At 36.6% G+C, this 19066-nt stretch overlaps 1 protein-coding gene across 1 annotated transcript in view; it reads left to right on the forward strand.

Moving 5' to 3' along the window:
• Positions 1-19066, forward strand: part of LVRN (laeverin) — a 53912-nt gene that overhangs the window by 25007 nt on the left and 9839 nt on the right. Inside the window, exons 6-17 of the mRNA XM_037032277.1 lie at positions 705-818; positions 4687-4830; positions 5371-5436; positions 5528-5593; positions 6011-6183; positions 8057-8133; positions 8454-8593; positions 10705-10760; positions 13588-13741; positions 15630-15724; positions 18163-18270; positions 18868-19035. Of these exons, the coding sequence (XP_036888172.1) occupies positions 705-818; positions 4687-4830; positions 5371-5436; positions 5528-5593; positions 6011-6183; positions 8057-8133; positions 8454-8593; positions 10705-10760; positions 13588-13741; positions 15630-15724; positions 18163-18270; positions 18868-19035 (1361 nt within the window). The remainder of the gene's footprint in view (positions 1-704; positions 819-4686; positions 4831-5370; positions 5437-5527; positions 5594-6010; positions 6184-8056; positions 8134-8453; positions 8594-10704; positions 10761-13587; positions 13742-15629; positions 15725-18162; positions 18271-18867; positions 19036-19066) is intronic.

A 19066-nucleotide genomic window follows, 5' to 3' on the forward strand; every position in this document is an offset into this window, starting at 1 on the left:
TCGCAAGTTTTGATCAGTCACCCTAAGTGCCATTTTTTATTATATCCTCAGGGAGACATTGTTTTGGAACACAGGCTGCTAAGTATGAGTACATCACAGCTGTTATAAGAATTTGGTTAAATACCAGGGTACGGATTTGTTGGTTTTGGAAACTATTGTGTTTTTCTTTCCTGATTCTATTCATCATCTGTTTGACACTTGCTTTCTGTTAAGTTCATATAGAAAATAATCACAGCTGAACCATTTTTGCAGAACATGATTACTCAAGTGATTTGTACATGGCACAGATCAAATCATATTTTTAAAATGTCATAACTTCTTACAGAAAAATCCTGATGTAGTCTATTTAGAGTATAAGATGCTGTAATTAGGTATTAAGTGAACATTTAGAACTTCTGCTTTGTTTTACATATGGGCAAAGTGGACGCTTTAAGAAATGCTATGCTAGCTTTCACTATTTTTGAACATCACAGTTTTAATAGGAAAATTGCTTTCTATCATTGAATATGAAATAATTATTTCAGAGACATATATGACTGATATCTCTTCATGTTAAAACAACATGCTTTTTGGAGTCCCATTTTCATGATAAGCAAATAAAGTTTAATTATGTCTGTGACACCTGTATTTATTTAACATGCAATCACAGTAAATATGACTTAAATTAAGTTTAAGGAAGCTCTTTTTTCTTCCATGTCCAAAAGTGGTTTGGAAACTTGGTCACCATGAGTTGGTGGAACAATATCTGGCTCAACGAAGGTTTTGCATCTTATTTTGAGCTCGGAGTAATTAACTACTTCAATTCTAAGCTCCCCGGAGTAAGTATGTCTGTTAAATTTATTTATCATTGTTTCTCCTATTTGTAAAAGCAATGCATATTCATTGTTGAAAATGTGTAAAATACAGAAAAATACAAGGAATAGCACATTACCTGTAATACCAGAAATGATCAATATTACCTTTTTGATGTGTTTTCTTTTTCCAGGCTTTTTGTAAATATTCATAAAAGTGGGAATTACACAGAAAAGAATAATGCCTTTTCTACGTCATATGATATCAAAAGCATTTCCACAAATCATTAATTATGTTTAAAAACAAGATTTTTAGGTGTTTCCTGGTAATTTATTGCATTACCTTATATGGTATTTTTGGAGTTTAGGTTACTTTCCTTTATTCCTGCCCAGCCTAGATGTTAAAGCAGCAGACTGCCACTAGCCAGGTCTTCCTGGCAAACTAAATGTGTCCACTTAGGAGGAGATTGTAAGATTATATTTTATTATCTTGGTAGTAAAATGTCCCTTTTCCCTTGTTTAATGAAAGGATGTTGATAGTATATAGATGATTTTTGGTTTCTGTTGATTAAAAAATTGGCAGAATAAAAAGTTGACAAACCTACCTTGGCCCCACAGAAACTTAAAAACGTCCTTTTTTATCTGTCTGTGAAATCAGTTTCTGGGAAGCGCTGACATAGCAGCCTCTGAGTGCCCCAGCTCCGTGCCACCCGCCCTGCCCTTTGCAGACATCCTATAGAATGCCCACCACCTGCAGTCCCGCTGCTCTGTGGTGCTGCTGCAGTCCCTCCCCCGGACTGGACATCATTACATAGGTCAGAAGATGAAGTATTGAAAGGTTGAGTGACTTGCCAAGGTCATTTTCCTGATTGGACAGAACTGTGATTATAATCCCATTGTCTGGATTTAGTCTGATAACAAGGATGATGATGCTAGTATGATATTTACCATTAACTGAGGACTTAAGTAGTGTGAATTCTGTACACGCATCATCTTACTCAGTCTTCAAAACAATCGTCTGAGTGCAGTTGTTATTTTTTCTATCTTATAGTTGAGGAAGCAGGCATCAAATCATTAAGTAAATTGTTTCAGTTATTAAATATTTAAGGTGAGATTCAATTCCCATTTCTGCTACCGTAAGCCCATGACTTTAACCACCATGTTCTGCAGAGAATGCATGTGAGGGTGTTCTGTCCTCAAGGAGCTAGTGTGTGTGTGTTCATTATACAGCTCTATCCATATATTCATAAACTTTATACACATATAGTAAATCTTAGTTTTCCTCAAAGGCTCTTTTCATGTATTCTGTACCTCTGTACTTAACAGTCAGTAAGGAAAGGAGTTCCATTCCCATGAAAAGAATGAGACTCATCCTGTAGGTTCTTTTTAAAATTTTTTAATTACAGTTTACAGTCAATATTATTCGTAATAAGTTTACTATTTGTAATTAGTTTCAGGTGTACAGCATTATTGTTAGACAATCATATCCTTTACAAAGTATTCCCCAAATACTTCTAGTACCCAGCTGGCACCATACATATTTATCACAATATTATTGACTATGTTCACTATGCTGTACTTTACATCACTGTGACTGTTTTGTAACTACCAATTTGTACTCCTTAAAGCCTTCACCTTTTTCACTGGCCCCCAACTTCCCTCCCCTTTGGCAGCTATCCATCTGATCTCCTTATCTATAAGACGGTTTCAATTTTGTTCATTTGTTTTGTTACTTAAATTCCACATATAAGTGAAACCATCCAGTGCTTGTCTTTCTCAGACTGACTTATTTCACTTAGCATAGTAACCCCTAGGTTCATCCATGCTATTGTAAATGGTAAGATTTTATTCTTTTTATGGCTGAGTAATAGTCCATTGTATATAGATGTACCACTACTTTTTTATCCACTCATTTATTAATGAGCACGTGGGTTTATTCCATACCTTGGCTATCGTAAATAATGCTGCAATGAATGTAGGGCATCACATAGTCTTTCAAATTAGTTTTTTGGATTCCTTCAGATATATTTCTAGAAATGAAATCTCTGAGTGTAAGGCAGTACCATTTTTAATTTTTTGAGGACTCTCCGTATTATTTTCCATAGAGGCTGTAGCAATCTGCCTTCCCACCAACAGTGTACGAGGGTCCCCGTTTTCTCCACAGCCTCACCAATATTTGACTTGTTGCTGATAGCCATTCTGACAGGTGTGGTTTTAAATCTCATTGTGGTTTTAATTTGCATTTCTATGATGATTAGTGACATTGAGCATCTTTTCATATATCTATTGGCCATCTGTATATCTTTTTTGGAGAAGTGTCTATTAGGTTTTCTGCCCATTTAAAATTTTTACCCTCTATATTCTGAATTGAAGAGAATATGCTAACATCAGTCAGAACCTCTAAATGCAACTAAAATGTCTAAGATATTGTCATATCTGGGAAAACTTCATGAAAACATGTCAGTGGTGTTTTTGTAGTTTAGATGGTAAGATTAGCTTTTTTGTACCATTCAGTTATTTTTTTCATCATTGCTTCTTAATCACTCTTTTCTGAGTCTGCGTTTCTCAATTGCTTGTGAAACTGAGTGAATGTGATGCTTGCTGGAAGAGCATCAGCCCCTGGCACTCGAGAAAATGACCACAAGCTTTGTTTTTTAAAATCTTAAGGCCTTGTTTCAAGGATCTTTGAAAGATCACAGACTTTTAATCTAGCCATTACATTAAATTGAGTAAGGAAACCAGAGAACCATATGCGGAAACAGAAACCTTGAGTGCTAAACTAATAAAACCTGTACTTACTAAGACCAGCCTTATGCAGATGTCTCTTCTAAATTTTTGCTACTCAAAGTGTGATCCTTGAACTACAATATCAGCATCATCTGGTAGTTTACTAAAGGTACAGGCCCCAAAACAGACCAATGGAATGAGTTGGACAAAATCCCATTATTCTTTATCAACATGCATTGCCCTAAATGGCAGGCTTTCTCAGAGTTTCATAATAGCCTAATCAATGGTATTAATAAATCTAAAAACAATGCGCTAGTAGGAGAGGGTTGATTGGAACATTGGCTAATGGAAGTGGGAAAGAAATTTAAAGTTTATTTGACCATGTGCAGGGGTGAGAGCCAACATGGGGACCCCTAAGAGAGGCGTAATGTGGACTATCAGGGGCTCTCTCAGCTCTCCAGGGTATGGCGAGCTGTCCCTGCAGTGTCTCCACTGCCCCTTTTGTGGCCCGTCCATCCCACACCCCTCTTGCCTACACTTTGGTTATCCTCCTAGCTTCCCTTCAGAAAGAGATGGCCCTTGTCATGTGTCAGAGAGATCTAATCATTTACAGAGTTCTGTACTTTTCACTAAAATATAACAAATTGCCTTCTTTAAATGCATGACATGTAAACTGTTATATTCAGTCTGGGGATTTATTTCCAGTTTCAAATGATTACATCAGCATCCTTGCAAATGTATAAATATGGCATGCTTTTGGTTTATAAATGTCCATGCAAGAGAGATTGATTGATTTTAAGGGGTCACTAATAAAATTTTCTATAAAATGCTAGAGAATTAAAACCACCAAGACAAGCAATTCCCTCAGAGACCCTCCTTAGGGCAATTGTAGCTGGCTCTCTTGGAAATTACATTAATTTTGTAATCGATTTTTAAAAAACTGAAATGAAAACTGGCAACAAATGGGAAGGAAAGAATCCTAGCTTTTCATTATTCGCGAATCCTGATGCATTCGGTGTAGTGCAGCTCACAGAGCACGTTTCAATTACTGGTTTTTTTCTTCCCCTTCAGCGTCAGTTGAACTGACACTGAAACTATTTTGGGAACATTGAATTCTGTGTTTCTTTGACACTTCAGAACTTAATGTGGCTGAATTTTTTTCTTTTAGAATGAGGTGTTTTTTTCTACCATTCTACATGATGTTCTCAGAGAAGATCACGCCCTGGTGTCTCGAGCTGTATCCAGGAAGGTGGAAAACTTCACAGAAACAAATGAAATAAATGAGCTCTTTGATTCATTTACTTACAATAAGGTAAAATCAGTGATATATTTCCTTTTGTTCTGTACTCTTACAGAAAGTTGCATAAAATGGATTCTAAGAGTTGTAGACTAAACTTTGGGTACAAATAACCTTCATTTTATTCAGTAGGTAGGCTTTAGAAAATGTGGTTAAGTCAATTCTTATCTAGTAAATATTTTTAATCTAGTAAATATTAATCAACTCGATATTAGGTGCTCAGTACTATTTACTGTTATAAATAGACTTAAACATTTGCTACTTTTATGGCAAATGCTTCTGCTTGGTGCAGATTTACTCTTGCCATGGAAATATATCAATTTAAAACATTTTGTGTACACTGAACTCTTTATATGTAGGACATTCACTCACCTTTTACCTATTCATTAGTGACAGTCTACTATTTTATTAAAATATTTTGGAATAACTGAAACATTCAACTAAAGTACACAATGCAAGCAGGACCATCGCCCAGAATAATATTAATCTAAATGGAATGTGTCAGTATTTAGATATTAATTTTGTTCAACTCATAGACAGTTTCTTTCTCCTTAGGGAGCATCGATGGCCCGGATGCTTTGTAGTTTCCTGAATGCGAGTATATTTATCAGTGCACTTAAGGTGAGTTTGCAAAACTGTTACCTGGAAGGCAGCAAACATAAATTGCTTTGGGATGCGATTTATTTTAACAAGAACTTTTCTATTTTTACAGTCGTATTTGGATACATTTTCTTACTCAAATGCCGAGCAAGATGATCTATGGAGGCATTTTCAAATGGTATTGTCTTCCTGAAGTGTTCCTGCTGAGTCGTGTGGTAGAGTTCACCCAGATGGGGTGTCCGTGCATGTGTGGCACTGCCACAGGAGAACAGATTTGCCTTGTTTGTGAAACTCCTTTAGGTCAGGGCTGTTACTTTAGTCTTCGCCACTGTATTTCCAGTGTGTAGAAGAGAGCCTGAATGTATTAGATCTAATAACATGTGTTCAGTGAATGAATGAATGAATGAATGAATGAGTGAATGAACAAACTAAAGAACCATTCAGATATAGAATTGAAAAGAGCTCTGAATTTGGCTCAGAATATCACCCACTGGGAGTTACTATGTAAAATAGCTGTATAGTTTCTTTTAGGAGATTGCTACCTCAAAAGATTTCAATGACAAATATCTGCTTTTCTGATGATTTTTAAAAATAGGCCATAGATGACCAGAGTAAAATTGTCTTGCCAGCAACAGTAAAAAGCATAATGGACAGTTGGACACACCAGAGTGGTTTTCCAGTTATCACCTTAAATGTATCTACTGGGATCATGAAACAGGAGCCATTTTTTCTTGGAAAAGTTAAAAATCAGACTCTTCTAACCCACAAGTAGGTAGATTTGCTCCTCTGTCTTTACCTTTCTTGGGCTTGAGTTCTGATCAAAAGGAAGCCAGCCTGTGGGTGAGGAAGCCTAAGCCCTGCTGGGGACACACCCTTTTGCAGGGTGACTCTGGGATGGTGACACAGGACTCCATGCAGGATGGTACTGGGGTGCTAGGGTGAGGTGGAGCCCCTGATGTGCTGAGCCAGGCCAGGACCTGCATGTGAGGACCCAAAGCAGTGTCCCTCCCCTACACCAGTGACTCAAAGCTTTGGGTGTTACGTATTTCTTTTTGTCCTTCAGACAGAAATAATGAATTACTTAGGATTCCAGGTGACAGGCAATATGATAGACCTGTGCGTGACCTCATGCTAATTAAGAGAAAAGGAGATCCCATTGCAAGGCTGTCTTCTCTTCCCTAGAAACGGTACTTAATGGTAACTAGTCCTTGAGGAATAATTCTGAGCATGTCTGCACATGCATGTATGTGTGTATGTGTAGCCGTACCTATATTATTAGAATTGTTAGAATTATGGCCTTTAGATGCTGGATTCAAATATTGGCTTCACCAAAATTCAGACTTTAGGTAAGCCATATTTAAAATCTGTGTTTCAGTTGCCTTAACAATAAAGTAAATGCAATAACATGTATCCCAGGAGATTGTTGTAAAAATGAAATGAAACGAACAATCAATGAGTATGAAGTGGCTTAGCATTTGTCTCTTTCTCCTTTCCTTCTATGTCTAACTTTGTTGGATAGTGTTCGCCTGCTTTTCATAAAGTTTTGATCCTCACCACTCATTGCTATATTACCACAAATGAGTGATTGATTTTCAAATACCACCACCATAATTTTCAGGTTGTTCTACTCTTTTTTTCAAAACCCCAGGGGAGAGATACAAAACCCCAGGGGAGAGGTACAAGAGACCACAAGGTCTCTTCTCACTGTGCTATTCTGTGTCTTTGAGAAGAGTGTGCCTTAGCTATCATGTAAAACACAGACCCTCAGTTTATTGTCTTTGAGAACCCAGACTTGTGAGGCTTTGAGCAAGATTGGAAATTTTGCCCAAACACCAAGTATCATGTTTCTTCAGATGACTAGTGTCCTCTCTGTGGTCAGCTACTTCATCCAGGTCATGATCACCAATTTGGGGAGAATGTCAGCATTCAGTAAATATGAATAATCTGGCTGATTCATGCTGAACATTTTTCAGATGGGGAGAAAGCTTGATGACGAAAAACATTTTGAAATGTTTGTCAACCTTTTTTTTTTCTTAAATATTTTAAAGATTTTATTTATTTATTTTTTAGAGAGAAGGGAAAGGAGGGAGAAAGAAGGAGAGAAACACCAACTGATCGCCTCTCCATCACCCCTCACTGGGGACCTGGCCTGCAACCCAGGCATATGCCCCGACAGGGAATCGAACTGGCAACCTTTTGGTTCGCAGGCCAGTGCTCAATTCACTGAGCCACACCAGCCAGGACACCAAGCTTTTTCTTCTTGAATTGCTCTTCACCTCCCTTGGCAAGGATGGATTTGGGTCTGTCTGCAGCATTTGAATGACCTCTGAAAAGGCCAGGTGGCTATAATTTATTATAAACAGGCCTTTAAAGTTTCAGATACAAGACAGCCTTAGTAGCTACCTTAAATTCAAGAAGTAAATCTGTAAGATACAATGAGAGAGTAAACAAACAGCTATAGCAAAACTGGCTTGTAAAAACAACAATGAACAATCATAAGAGGAACGCCCTCCATATCCAGAGGGAATGACCAAAGATTTCGAGTTCTGTCTGTTACTTCATCATCTCATTTAACATTGGCTCAGGGCTTACACTCTTGTGTGTGAAAATTAACTACATTTCAACTTTTTTCCCCAATAAGTAACACGTGGATTGTACCTATTCTTTGGATGAAAAATGGAAGTACACAGTCTTTAGTCTGGCTGGACAAAAGCAGCAGTAAGTAACACATTTTTAAAATATCTTCATATATATATTATAAAAAGTTGAAATATTTAACTTTTAAAAAACTATCCTGTTTAAAACTAAAGTATTATATTATTCTTGTTGAACACAGAGATCTAAAGAAAAGTTTCAAATCAAAAGCTATTTATGTGAAAAAATATAATTATATGGTAAGATCAATATATAGATATTAGAATTCCTTTAATTCTTGTTTCATTGGGTTTAATGTTTAGAATTAAGAGGATATCACATAGACATATATTGAAGTATTTTTTAAATGCACCATTTTAAACATTTCACATATTCCTTTGTAGGATTATTCCCTGAAATGCAAGTTTCAGATTCTGACCATGACTGGGTGATTTTAAATGTGAATATGACTGGATATTATAGAGTTAACTATGATAAATTAGGTTGGAGGAAATTAAATCAACAGCTTGAAAAAGATCCTAAGGTAAGATTATTTTTATACCTTTTATTAAATAAATATCATTAATATTGCACTCTCTAGCCTTTCAGAGTTGAGCTTTTATAAACCTGCCTGGGTGGGGAAGAGGCCTTCCCCTCATTTCTTACTCCCAGAAAAGGGAGATTTGGGTTGAATGTATTGTGTTTTTGAACATTAATCTCACTTTTCCACAACAATTTTACCTTTCTAGGTAAAATTAAGAATACATTTTCCCATTAACCTTTAGTTTACTGATGTTAGACAAATTACTTAAATGTTCTACTTTCATTTCTTCACTTTAAAATGAAAGTAATATATCTTTCTTATTTATTATGAGGATCAGAGACAGTGTAGGTAAACATATACTTAAAATTTCTAAGCCCAAAATAGGTGTGCACTATATGCTAGAAAATGTTAACTTTATAAAAACTATGTTCTTACTCTCTCAGGGGAGATTTTAATTCACAAAATGTCAATAATAATCCAATATCACTTTAAGTTGTGAAACAACTAAATCATTGTTTAATATGTAAATGTTAAAATGTTGGCCATCTCCAATCAGTAAGATTTTAATTGGTTAAATTAGACCAAATCTCCACCGGTGGAGATGGTTGCTGGCTTAGAAGTCCACAGAGTTGCCCAGCCATGACCCTGGGCAATTCACTGAGACTCCAGGGTCTCAGTCTCAGTCCAGACTCCAGTGTTGAATTCCTTAGTTCAACACTGTACTTTGTAAAAGTACAGTGTTGAACTAAAAGAAAGCTTAGGTGTCTCTCTCTTTGAAAGTTCTCTGAGATGCACATGCGGCATCTTGTCCACCAGAAGAGGCAATAAAGAACATTGATCTAGAGCTTGGATTTTGGGTCAGGTAGACTTGTGTTTATATTTTTGCTCATTATTTACCAGGTGTGTGACCCTAGGCCTCTTATTTGGCCAGGCATGCCTCAGTTTCTTTGTCTGTATAATAATGGGTAGAACAGACCAACCTTAAAGGGTTATTGCAAAGACTAAGTAAAGTGATGCATGTGTTATGTTTAACAAAGGACTGACAATTCAGGAATTCAGAACATGTTCGGTAATTTTTAAAAACTATCATTGCACTTTTGAATAAAGCTACAAAACTGCTTTGAAAATATTTTGTTTCAACATCTTTTTCAGAGCAGCTAAATTCTTGTTGATTTGTAAGGGAGTACTAGGTCATGTCATTGTGGCAATGACTTCTTGAAACCACTGTAGATTTACTTACTTAAACACTGAGGTCAGTTATTCCTACAACATAATTGGTGAGAAAATAAAAAAATATTTCAGTTATTAATATTAATCTATAAAATGAGTGATTACTTGCCAGGAAAGAAATGAGGTTACTACAAAAAAATAGAATTAAGCTTGGCTTGCTCAGATGTTGAAAAGGATGTAGTGAAGATACATTTTCTAGGACCAAATATACAAAGCTGCTGGGAGGTGTTGATGGGATACTGTGGAAGGTTCTGTGCATCCTTAGGACAGTAACGTTGAGACAGAGTCCTGTGGCCTGGCAGTGACACGGAGCTCAAACACGGAGCTCAAACAGAAGCCTCAGGACTTAGGCCGGTGATTGGCCCCTGCCTTTCCATGATTCAAAGGGCTCTGTGGGTGATGTTGTGTCAAAGTAGTAAAATCTTGAGAAGAGATATATCATTTAAAGAAAACTTCAGTATTACCAAATGGTGCTAAATAATATTTATTGAAGGCTTCCTATGGCCAAAAATTCCACTGACAATAATTTGGACATTACAATAGAATTGAAAGTGTAATTTCTGTTTTGGAGAGGACTTTTAAACTTGGCTTCCTGTTTTCTTTTTTTAACATGCTGTTTTCAGGGAGTATTTTGGCAAAACTCTCTGCTGTATTTAAGCCTTATGATTCATGTCTAGAGGGATCATTTATCAAAAACAGATGTATAATAAATAAATTATGGGGAATACCCTTACTAATGATCATTTCTCTGAATGAGACAATTCACGTGCGAGTGCTCTGTAAGCAGCAATGATCTTTAAATGTTGTTATTCTTTTGAAAATTATTTTTTCCTAAAAAAAGTTCTCATATTTTTCTGCCCATATTGGGATCTAATTTGTAGGCTATTCCTGTTATTCACAGACTACAGTTGATTGATGATGCCTTTTCCTTGTCTAAGTGAGTATATATTCTCTCATGGTTTTAGAGTGTGCCTTGAGAACTTTATCATGAACTCCATCGCTATGAAGTTGGTTCTTTAGTATATCCAGGCTCTAACTTAATCAAGATTAGGGTCAAATTCTGTGGTTATAGTGGAATTTTATTACAGAAAACTTTCCAGAATAGGCAACGACTTGAGGGAATTATGCTAGGTGAGATAAGCCAGTCACAAAAGGACAAATAGTGTATGATTCTGCTTACATGAGGTCATTAGAGTTGTCAAATTATAAACACAGAAAGTAGAATGGAGGCTCCAGGGGCTGGGGGAGAGGGTATGGGAGGTGCTATTTAATGTGTACAGAGTTTCAGTTTTACAAATGAAAAAAGTTAAGGAGGTGGATGGTGTTGATGGTTGCCCCACATTATGAGTGTATTTAATACCAATGAACTGTACACTTAAAAATGGTTGCAATGGTAAATTGGTTATATGTATTTTTCCACAATAAAAAAGAAAAAAAACAGAATTCAAAAGTCCTATCAGGAAAGAGCAATAGAAAGCAATGCTTTTTCCAATATTTTGAGAGGAAGAATATGTTCTTTCTCAAGTCCAAACATGGCAGTCAATTATATTCAAGTCCTATATATTTTCAATTAAATTGGACTTGGTAAAATAAAATTTAAAATGATCATAGAAAAAATTTTAAAGGATCTTAAAAGATCAGCAAAGACAATTCAATGTTTTAGAAAGAACCCTTTTTAAAGGAAAAGTTTGAAAAGGAGGCAATAGAGAAGATATAAATAGAAAAAAGATAATAGTGTTTAAATATTTATAGGATTATTTTAAAAAGTATGAGAATCATTATTTTAATGTGCTAACCAGGAATAAAAACTTAGGTAAACTACAAGTGATTCAGGCTTGCTTCTGTAAATTCTAGTAAATGTTAAAATGGGTTATTTAGGAAGATTGTAGATGTGTTCATATTTTTCTGTAATATTGAGGGTTAAGGAAATAAAGTAGCTGACATTTTAGAAAAAGAGTTGTTGGAAATAAATAGACTGTGAGCTGAGATTTTGAAGTGACTTATGTTGCCCAAGGGTGATGGCTATTGGTATAATTTTAATGAGATATGACCTGTATTTTAATATATTATAAAATTATTGATTTTATTTATATCATATTTATTCAATATAAGCTGTTGGTAAGTACCTAGCCATGTAAATTGATATATGTTCAGAATTTAAATTTTCAGGCAATAAAATTAAGCAAAATATACATGATAAGTTACCTAATGTGTTCTTTCTTTGGCCTGTCATATTTCTTGAATGAATGTCTGCTTATTTCATCTTTCATTTCTTTACTACTTTTTCCCTCTGTGAGCCACAACACACTTCCTTGCTCACTACTTTTATGGAAACTCCTCTCTAAGGTTACCATGACTGTGACACTGTTGACCACATCCTCTTGGGAACTTCTTTTTTGGCCTCCTGAGACTCCAATATGCAAAACCAATTCTCCTCATGTATTTGACTTCTCTTCTTCCTGCTGCAGTGAGCATCCTCAAGACCAGTGATGGTTCTGTTATTTTCTTCAGCCTTTCCTTTGGATAACTCAAGTGTTTTCTATTTTAGGGATTATTCTATTATGTACATGTACAGTGCCAAGAAGATATAGGTACTCAATAATTGTGGAAGATATCATGATGACTTCTAAATCTACATATCTATTTCTCTCTTCATGTCTTCTGTTTACCCTATGGTTGTTTAATTTCAGCACCCAAGACACTGAATTTTTTCCTGCCTCAAAATTGTTCCTGCTATCATTTTTTCTCTTGTCACAGGTACCACTCTTCTTCTCATCACCCAAACTTGAAACATCAGAGATATTCTGAACTCCTCTACATTTCCCAAATAGTCACCATGTCTTCTTACCAATTTGTTCTTGGGCCAGTCTTGGATTCTCACCTTACTTACTACCTTCACTGCGTCCATACTAAGCCACACTTTCATGGTCTTTTGCTTGGCCTATTGCATTAGCTTCTAGCCTTTAGTTCCTTTGAATTCCGTTCCATCTCTTTGGCACGAGTGCAATAACACTTTATAGGCATCAGTTTCATGATGTCTAAACACCTTCCCACCACATGTAAACTCTTCATCCAGACATTCATGGCTCTCCACAGTTTTAATCCACCTTTCCTATTAGGTTCCACCTCCTAGCTATGCACAAAATGAGTCCTCTTTTTCAATTAGCTTGATCTGTCCATCATATTAATTCCCACTTTAAGTTCTTTGTCCTAAGTTGTCTTCCCCTTTTTCACTACCCACTTCGATTCTTCATTGTTCTTCTCAAATTCTTCCTCCAGGAGTCCTTTGCTGATTTTTTCATCACATGCATATGTTTTCCTTCTTTGCAACTTTATTGTGTTCATTGCTTTTTTAGGACATCTTGTTAGCAGCTGCTTATGTGTAAATCCCAGTTCCTCACTGAAGAAATAAGCTCCTCAGTGGTAGGAAAGCATAATGTCCTATTTTCTAGTTTATGCTGACAGAGCATTAGCTAGAGAATGACTTTTAATTAATACTTGTTGAATGGAAATTATATTCATAAGAATGCACACTAAATGCAGAAATACTGCTTTGCCGAACTGAAATGGAGGATCTGTCAACATTGCTTGGTTCCCATCTTCCTGATTTTGCATAGCTTATGGAAGTCAGGCTTTGAAGCTTCCAGCTTCCTGCTTTCACATAGCTTATTGAAGTCAGGCTTTGACGCATGGAACAAACCTGGAGAGTGTGCAAAATCACTTAGCAAGTGAAGGTTTTTAGTTTTTGTTTTTAAACCAAACAGAAACAATTATATTGAGATTGAAACAGCACTTGATTTAACCAAGTACCTTGCTGAAGAAGATGCAATCATAGTATGGCATGCGGTCTTGGTGAACCTGCTACCCAGGAATTTTGTTTCTGATGTGAACAACTATGATATATACCCGTTATTGAAGGTAATTTCATTCTTTGTTATGTGGTTTAAAAAATTCATTTTTCCTCTTTCTATACTCTAAAGAGCATCTGTGAAATAGGCCTTTTCGGAAATAATAGTCTGTATTATATTAGTTCCATACATATATTCATTTTTTAGGGATGACTGATTATTCTTTTAAAAAACACCTTAGTCATAAACCTGGTCTAAGATATGAGTATGATAGAAGTTTGGAGTGCTGGCTGGTGTGGCTCAGTGGATTGAGTGCCAGCCTGCAAGCCAAAAGGTTGGCAGTTCAGTTCCTAGTCAGGGCATGTGCCTTGGTTGCAGGCCAGGTCCCCAGCTGGGGATATGTGGCGAGGCAACCAATCAATATTTCTCTTCCTCCCTCTTTTCCCTTCTTTCTAAAAAAATAAAATAATATCTTTTAAAAAGAAGCTTGGAAAGGTACTTAATTCTTATTGAAGTGGTGTGTCCTAACCTTTACCCTAAGAAACGAGAAGTGGACAGAAATAGTATAACTTTTTTTCTTACAGAAAAGAATAGTATGTGTTAACAACTATTTTCCCTGAAAGATTGTTAATCAACAGGATGACTTTTAACAGTTCTGTATTCTTAATTGAAACACTGATTTACAAGGCCAACACTTAAAACCAGCGAGGTGTGTTCCAGAAAAAGGAAAAGTTTCAAAGCTGCTGCTGTTGGTGTTGCAAAGAGAGAGGGAAATTAGAATTAGTGAATGAAGAAACAGCATGCCATCATAATGGATAATATAAAAGGAGAAAAGCTCCATTATTAGGTTTTAAACAGTCATCATAAAAAAAGACAGCACAGGTAAAATCAAAGCAAAGTTAGGCAGCACCCCCCCACCCTGAAGAGTTAAGGGCCACAAACAAACCAGGCAGTCAGTCAGGTGGTGAAGATTCCAAGCAAGTTGCTAGGCAGTTTGAGGGGCAGATCACAGCTACCTCAGGGTGCCAGACTTTCTCTTCTCTTCTGCCCAAAGTGCTGATGGAAACTTACTTGAGTGAGGGGGCAGTGACCAATAGAAGGCACTTCAATATTTGTGGGATTGAGGTGTCTCATTAATAATATCTGATGACTGGTTTTAGGTAAATAAGTAAGAACTAATTATCTGGTTTTAAATTTTATTGATTGTGCTATTACAGTTGTCCAGATTATTCCCCCTTTGCCCTCCTCCACTCAGCACCTCCCAATCCCTCAGGCAATCCTCACACCATTGTTCATGTCCATGGGTCATGCATATAAGTTCTTTGGCTACTCCATTTCCTATACTGTACTTTATAGCCTCATGGCTATTCTGTAAACACCTATTAAATGAATAGGTGTATTCAAGTTCAATGAATAACACCTAGTTATTCTTAAGGATGTTTTGTAAATATATGTTTATAATTTTATTATTTACCAGCTGATAGTTCAACTGAAGAAGTTTTATTTCAGATTTATAGCTTATATTTATCTAAGGCATAAATTAATTTTCCTTATTTTCTTGGCAGTCTATATATTGTACATGGAAGTTTTAAAGTAGGAGTTAGTTTTAAGTTTTTACATTTTTCTCATTTTTGAAGACAACCAGAAATGGATAGGGTGATATTAAATTATAATATAGCTAATATTTACTTACTCGATATGCCAGGCAGTGTGCTTACATACGTAGTTTCATCGTCCCCAAACTTTAATATTGGTATTATTGTAAACCCCATTTTTTTGTATGAGCAAACTGAACCTAGGGAGGTTAAAAAAATAAACTAGCTACACATGACTAGCACATAAAGATCATTTTTGAAGAAAACTGTCACTGTTAATGTTTTTTTCAGATAAAGAGAGATGCAGTGCAAATTCGGTGTTGTGAGCCAAGACTAACAGTATATTTTCTTTACTGTTTATAGAAGTATCTATTAAAGAGATTTATCTCAATATGGAATATTTATTCTACTATAATTCGTGAAAATGTGGCAGCATTGCAAGATGACTATTTAGCTCTGTAAGTATTTTCTGAACAGTGATAATTGCATACAATGATTCATATTAATAAATAGGCTTTCAGATTTACATAAGATCTTAATAACTGTGATTCGCTGAGGGATTTTGTATGTGATACTTTTAGAACAGCAGGTTGAGATTCGTGAGCTACATGTATTCTAATAGGAAATAATAGTTTAGGATCCCCATTTACTGGAAAAGCACATTTGTGTATACACAGAAATTTATAGCTCTATATTCTCAAATCTTAGGCTACTAGTTGAAACTGTAAGTGTGTCATACTATTGGCGAAGGGTTGTGCTAAGCAAAGTGAGCCAGTACCAGTTAATTGAAGGGCATGGGAAGACCACAGGGGAAAAGAGTCCCCTCTATATATTACTGGTGACAGAAATTCTACCATTGTGCAAATTTGGTGAGAGAGGTTGAAAGTGAAATATATCAGTCATCAGATCACTTGTGTGATCCCAAGTGTTACAAATGATTTTCACATCATTGGTTTGGTGAGGAGAGTAAGCATGTGGTTGTGATGGTCTGGGAAAGGGGTGGAGGTCAAAATACAGCTGTGGTATTGCCGGTCTCCCCGGGACCCAAGGTTTGTGCATGTGTGCTGCACTTCAAGATTTAGGGAAGGAGTTTATAATCAACAATAGCATAGAGATTCTATTTACAGTACTAGTCAAATAAGACCAAACAAAAGATACAGAGTACACAAAATGTGATTATCTCTCTTGAGTATCCTTCTGAGAGAGGAGAAAACTCCAGTGCTAGGACTGGAAGGACAGGGTTGAATGGACAAGTAGATGGAAGATAGGGAAGACTAACTGGGGTAGTGAGTATGCAGGCATGTGTGAGTAAACAGGAAGGCGAAAGAGTGCTCAGTCAGGCAGCACACCTGTTAACTAGCCATGTTGTTGGACTAGTTAATTGGACTGAAGTCACCTGCTTTTTGTAGCATCCCCAAACCAGTTCTCTTTGGAGCAATCTTGCTGCAGCCAGCTTGGGGTGGGTGGGGAGAGGGAGTGTGTGTATAAATGAATGCCCAGAGCTCTTTCTCAGAGGGCCTCCACCCTTGGACATTCATTCCACTTCTGTGTGTGGAAAGGTCGAGTCACGCTGGGTTGAAATGAGAGGGTGGAGCAATAAAGTTTCAGCTCTTGCATTTTCTGGATATGTACAGACAGTTTGAATTTCTTTGCCTCTGACTCCAAACTTGGGAAGTGTAGGAAGACACATCTCAGGCACCACTTAATCTGGATTTATTGCTGTTCTCTAGTCTTTTGAAATTACTTCATTTTGAACCATAATGTGTACCCATTCTTGATGCAGACTCTGGTTCGTGGGGTCTGTGTATTGTGGCTGCAATGAACAAATTCACATGGACTACTGAAGTCCTGTGGAGAAAAAGGGACAGCATGGCCACTCTTTGATTGAGAGAGAGGGTCCCCGACCCCTGCCTGAATAGGCTTTTATTACTTTTCTGGGTACATTACATAGAGGATGGTCCTCATTTACTAGGCACAGGTTCCTGTAGGTGATTACCTTTTATAGATAGCAAAGGAAGGAATGTTGCTAATTACTTCAAAGAGAAAGGATATTTGCAAATCAAAGGGAAAAGTGGTTGAACTGGTTACACTCCATACTTGGGAGGTTTAGCACAGATTTTAGGAAGCTCCTTTAAAGATATGCAGTAAACATTTGCTGCCTCAATTCAGGGTGAAAAAGCCTTAGCACAAAGCAAGTCTCATAGCAGCCTAGGTACAATGCAGGCCTGATTCCCCAGGGGAGAACCGATCCGTGGGCTCAGCTCCTGAGTGCCGACTCTCTCCCCATCAGTTTTCTGAATCAGGGACTGAATTACATTTGCCATACCACGCAGATAGGTTCCCTATACTTCCTCAGCCATACAAACAAAATAAAACCCTCTGTTCTTTTCCTGGCCATAAATACAATAGCCAGGAAGAGTTGAAGAAGAAACAGAAGCGTAAGCAAGAAAAAGCATGTTGTTAAAGGAGAGAAATAGACCCTTCCCTTTCCTTTCCACATATAAAGAACTTTGTTTTTAAGAGTATTAGATCATCTCAAGCCATTTTTTTATCCACAAGGCAATAATGGTAAAAAGGAGGAAAAATAAATTGATAACAGATGTGGAGTGGGTGCATGCTGCGTGTGATTGAGGGAGACGAAGGATGGCAGTAATTTATTTCTAACTTAAAAAAAAATACTGACTTAGGAGCTTATTTGGTGCCTGGGAGCCTCTCAGCAAACATTTCTCTGAATCTTAAACACATCTGCTATCCACAAATCCTTCTTTTAAAGCAAACCTGATGTCATTGGAAGGATGTTTTCAAATACCGATAGTTTTATGAAACATATTCTTGGAGGCAGAAAAATAGTGTAATAATACAACATAAAATGTTTTTCTTTGACTTTTCCTTCAAGAATATCACTGGAAAACTTTTTTGGAGCTGTATGTTTTTTGGGCCTTGAAGACTGTCTTCAGCTGTCACGAGAACTGTTCAAAAACTGGATGAACCACCCAGAGAACGAGTAAGAGTAATATTGTAATTGCCCTTGTTTTGGTCCTGTTTGAACACCATCAGTCCCTCTACCTTTTCTATGCTCTCACTCTGGGAGTGATTATTTTTGTTTTCACTAGGTTAATCCCTCTCTCCTACTATTTTTTCAAGTATCCTTTTTTTAAAAAAAAAATTGTCTAATGTGGGTCTATGCCTAACAATAGATTCGGATTTATACAGTGATTATCACCCAGTGTCTGTTGCTGCCAGTGCCTTATTCCTCTGTGAGTTTGCTGTCTCACTGCAAACTCACATCAGATAGATGTGAGATATATCACCTCAGATAGATTCTTAGGGAATGTGACAGTAAGATAGAAGCCCAAACATTATCAGCATGTATTACTGTTTATACTATTCTAATTTACTTCTCCCTTAAAACCATTTCTAAACTAATTTGATGATCTCGTTTCTTGAGAGTAAGACTAATGACAGTTCCCACAGTTGCCTTTTTAGATCCCTCCTTTTGATCTTTGTATCTGAGATCTCAATTTTTTTCTAGATATATGGTTCTAGGCAAACATATAACTTAATGACTATGAGAACTATCATTGCGTGTTATACTTTACAGAATACCTTATCCAATTAAAACTGTGGTTTTATGTTATGGCATTGCCTTGGGAAGTGATAAAGAATGGGACTTTTTGTTAAGTATCTATGCCAATAACACAAAAGAAGAAGAAAAGATTCAACTTATTTATGCAATGAGCTGCAGTAAAGACCCATGGATACTTAACAGGTGATTATGATCAACTTACCTTGAAATTTCC

Source organism: Sturnira hondurensis, unplaced genomic scaffold (assembly GCF_014824575.4).
Source record: "Sturnira hondurensis isolate 20B ecotype Veracruz unplaced genomic scaffold, ASM1482457v3 Scaffold0021354, whole genome shotgun sequence".
Lineage (NCBI taxonomy): Eukaryota > Metazoa > Chordata > Mammalia > Chiroptera > Phyllostomidae > Sturnira > Sturnira hondurensis.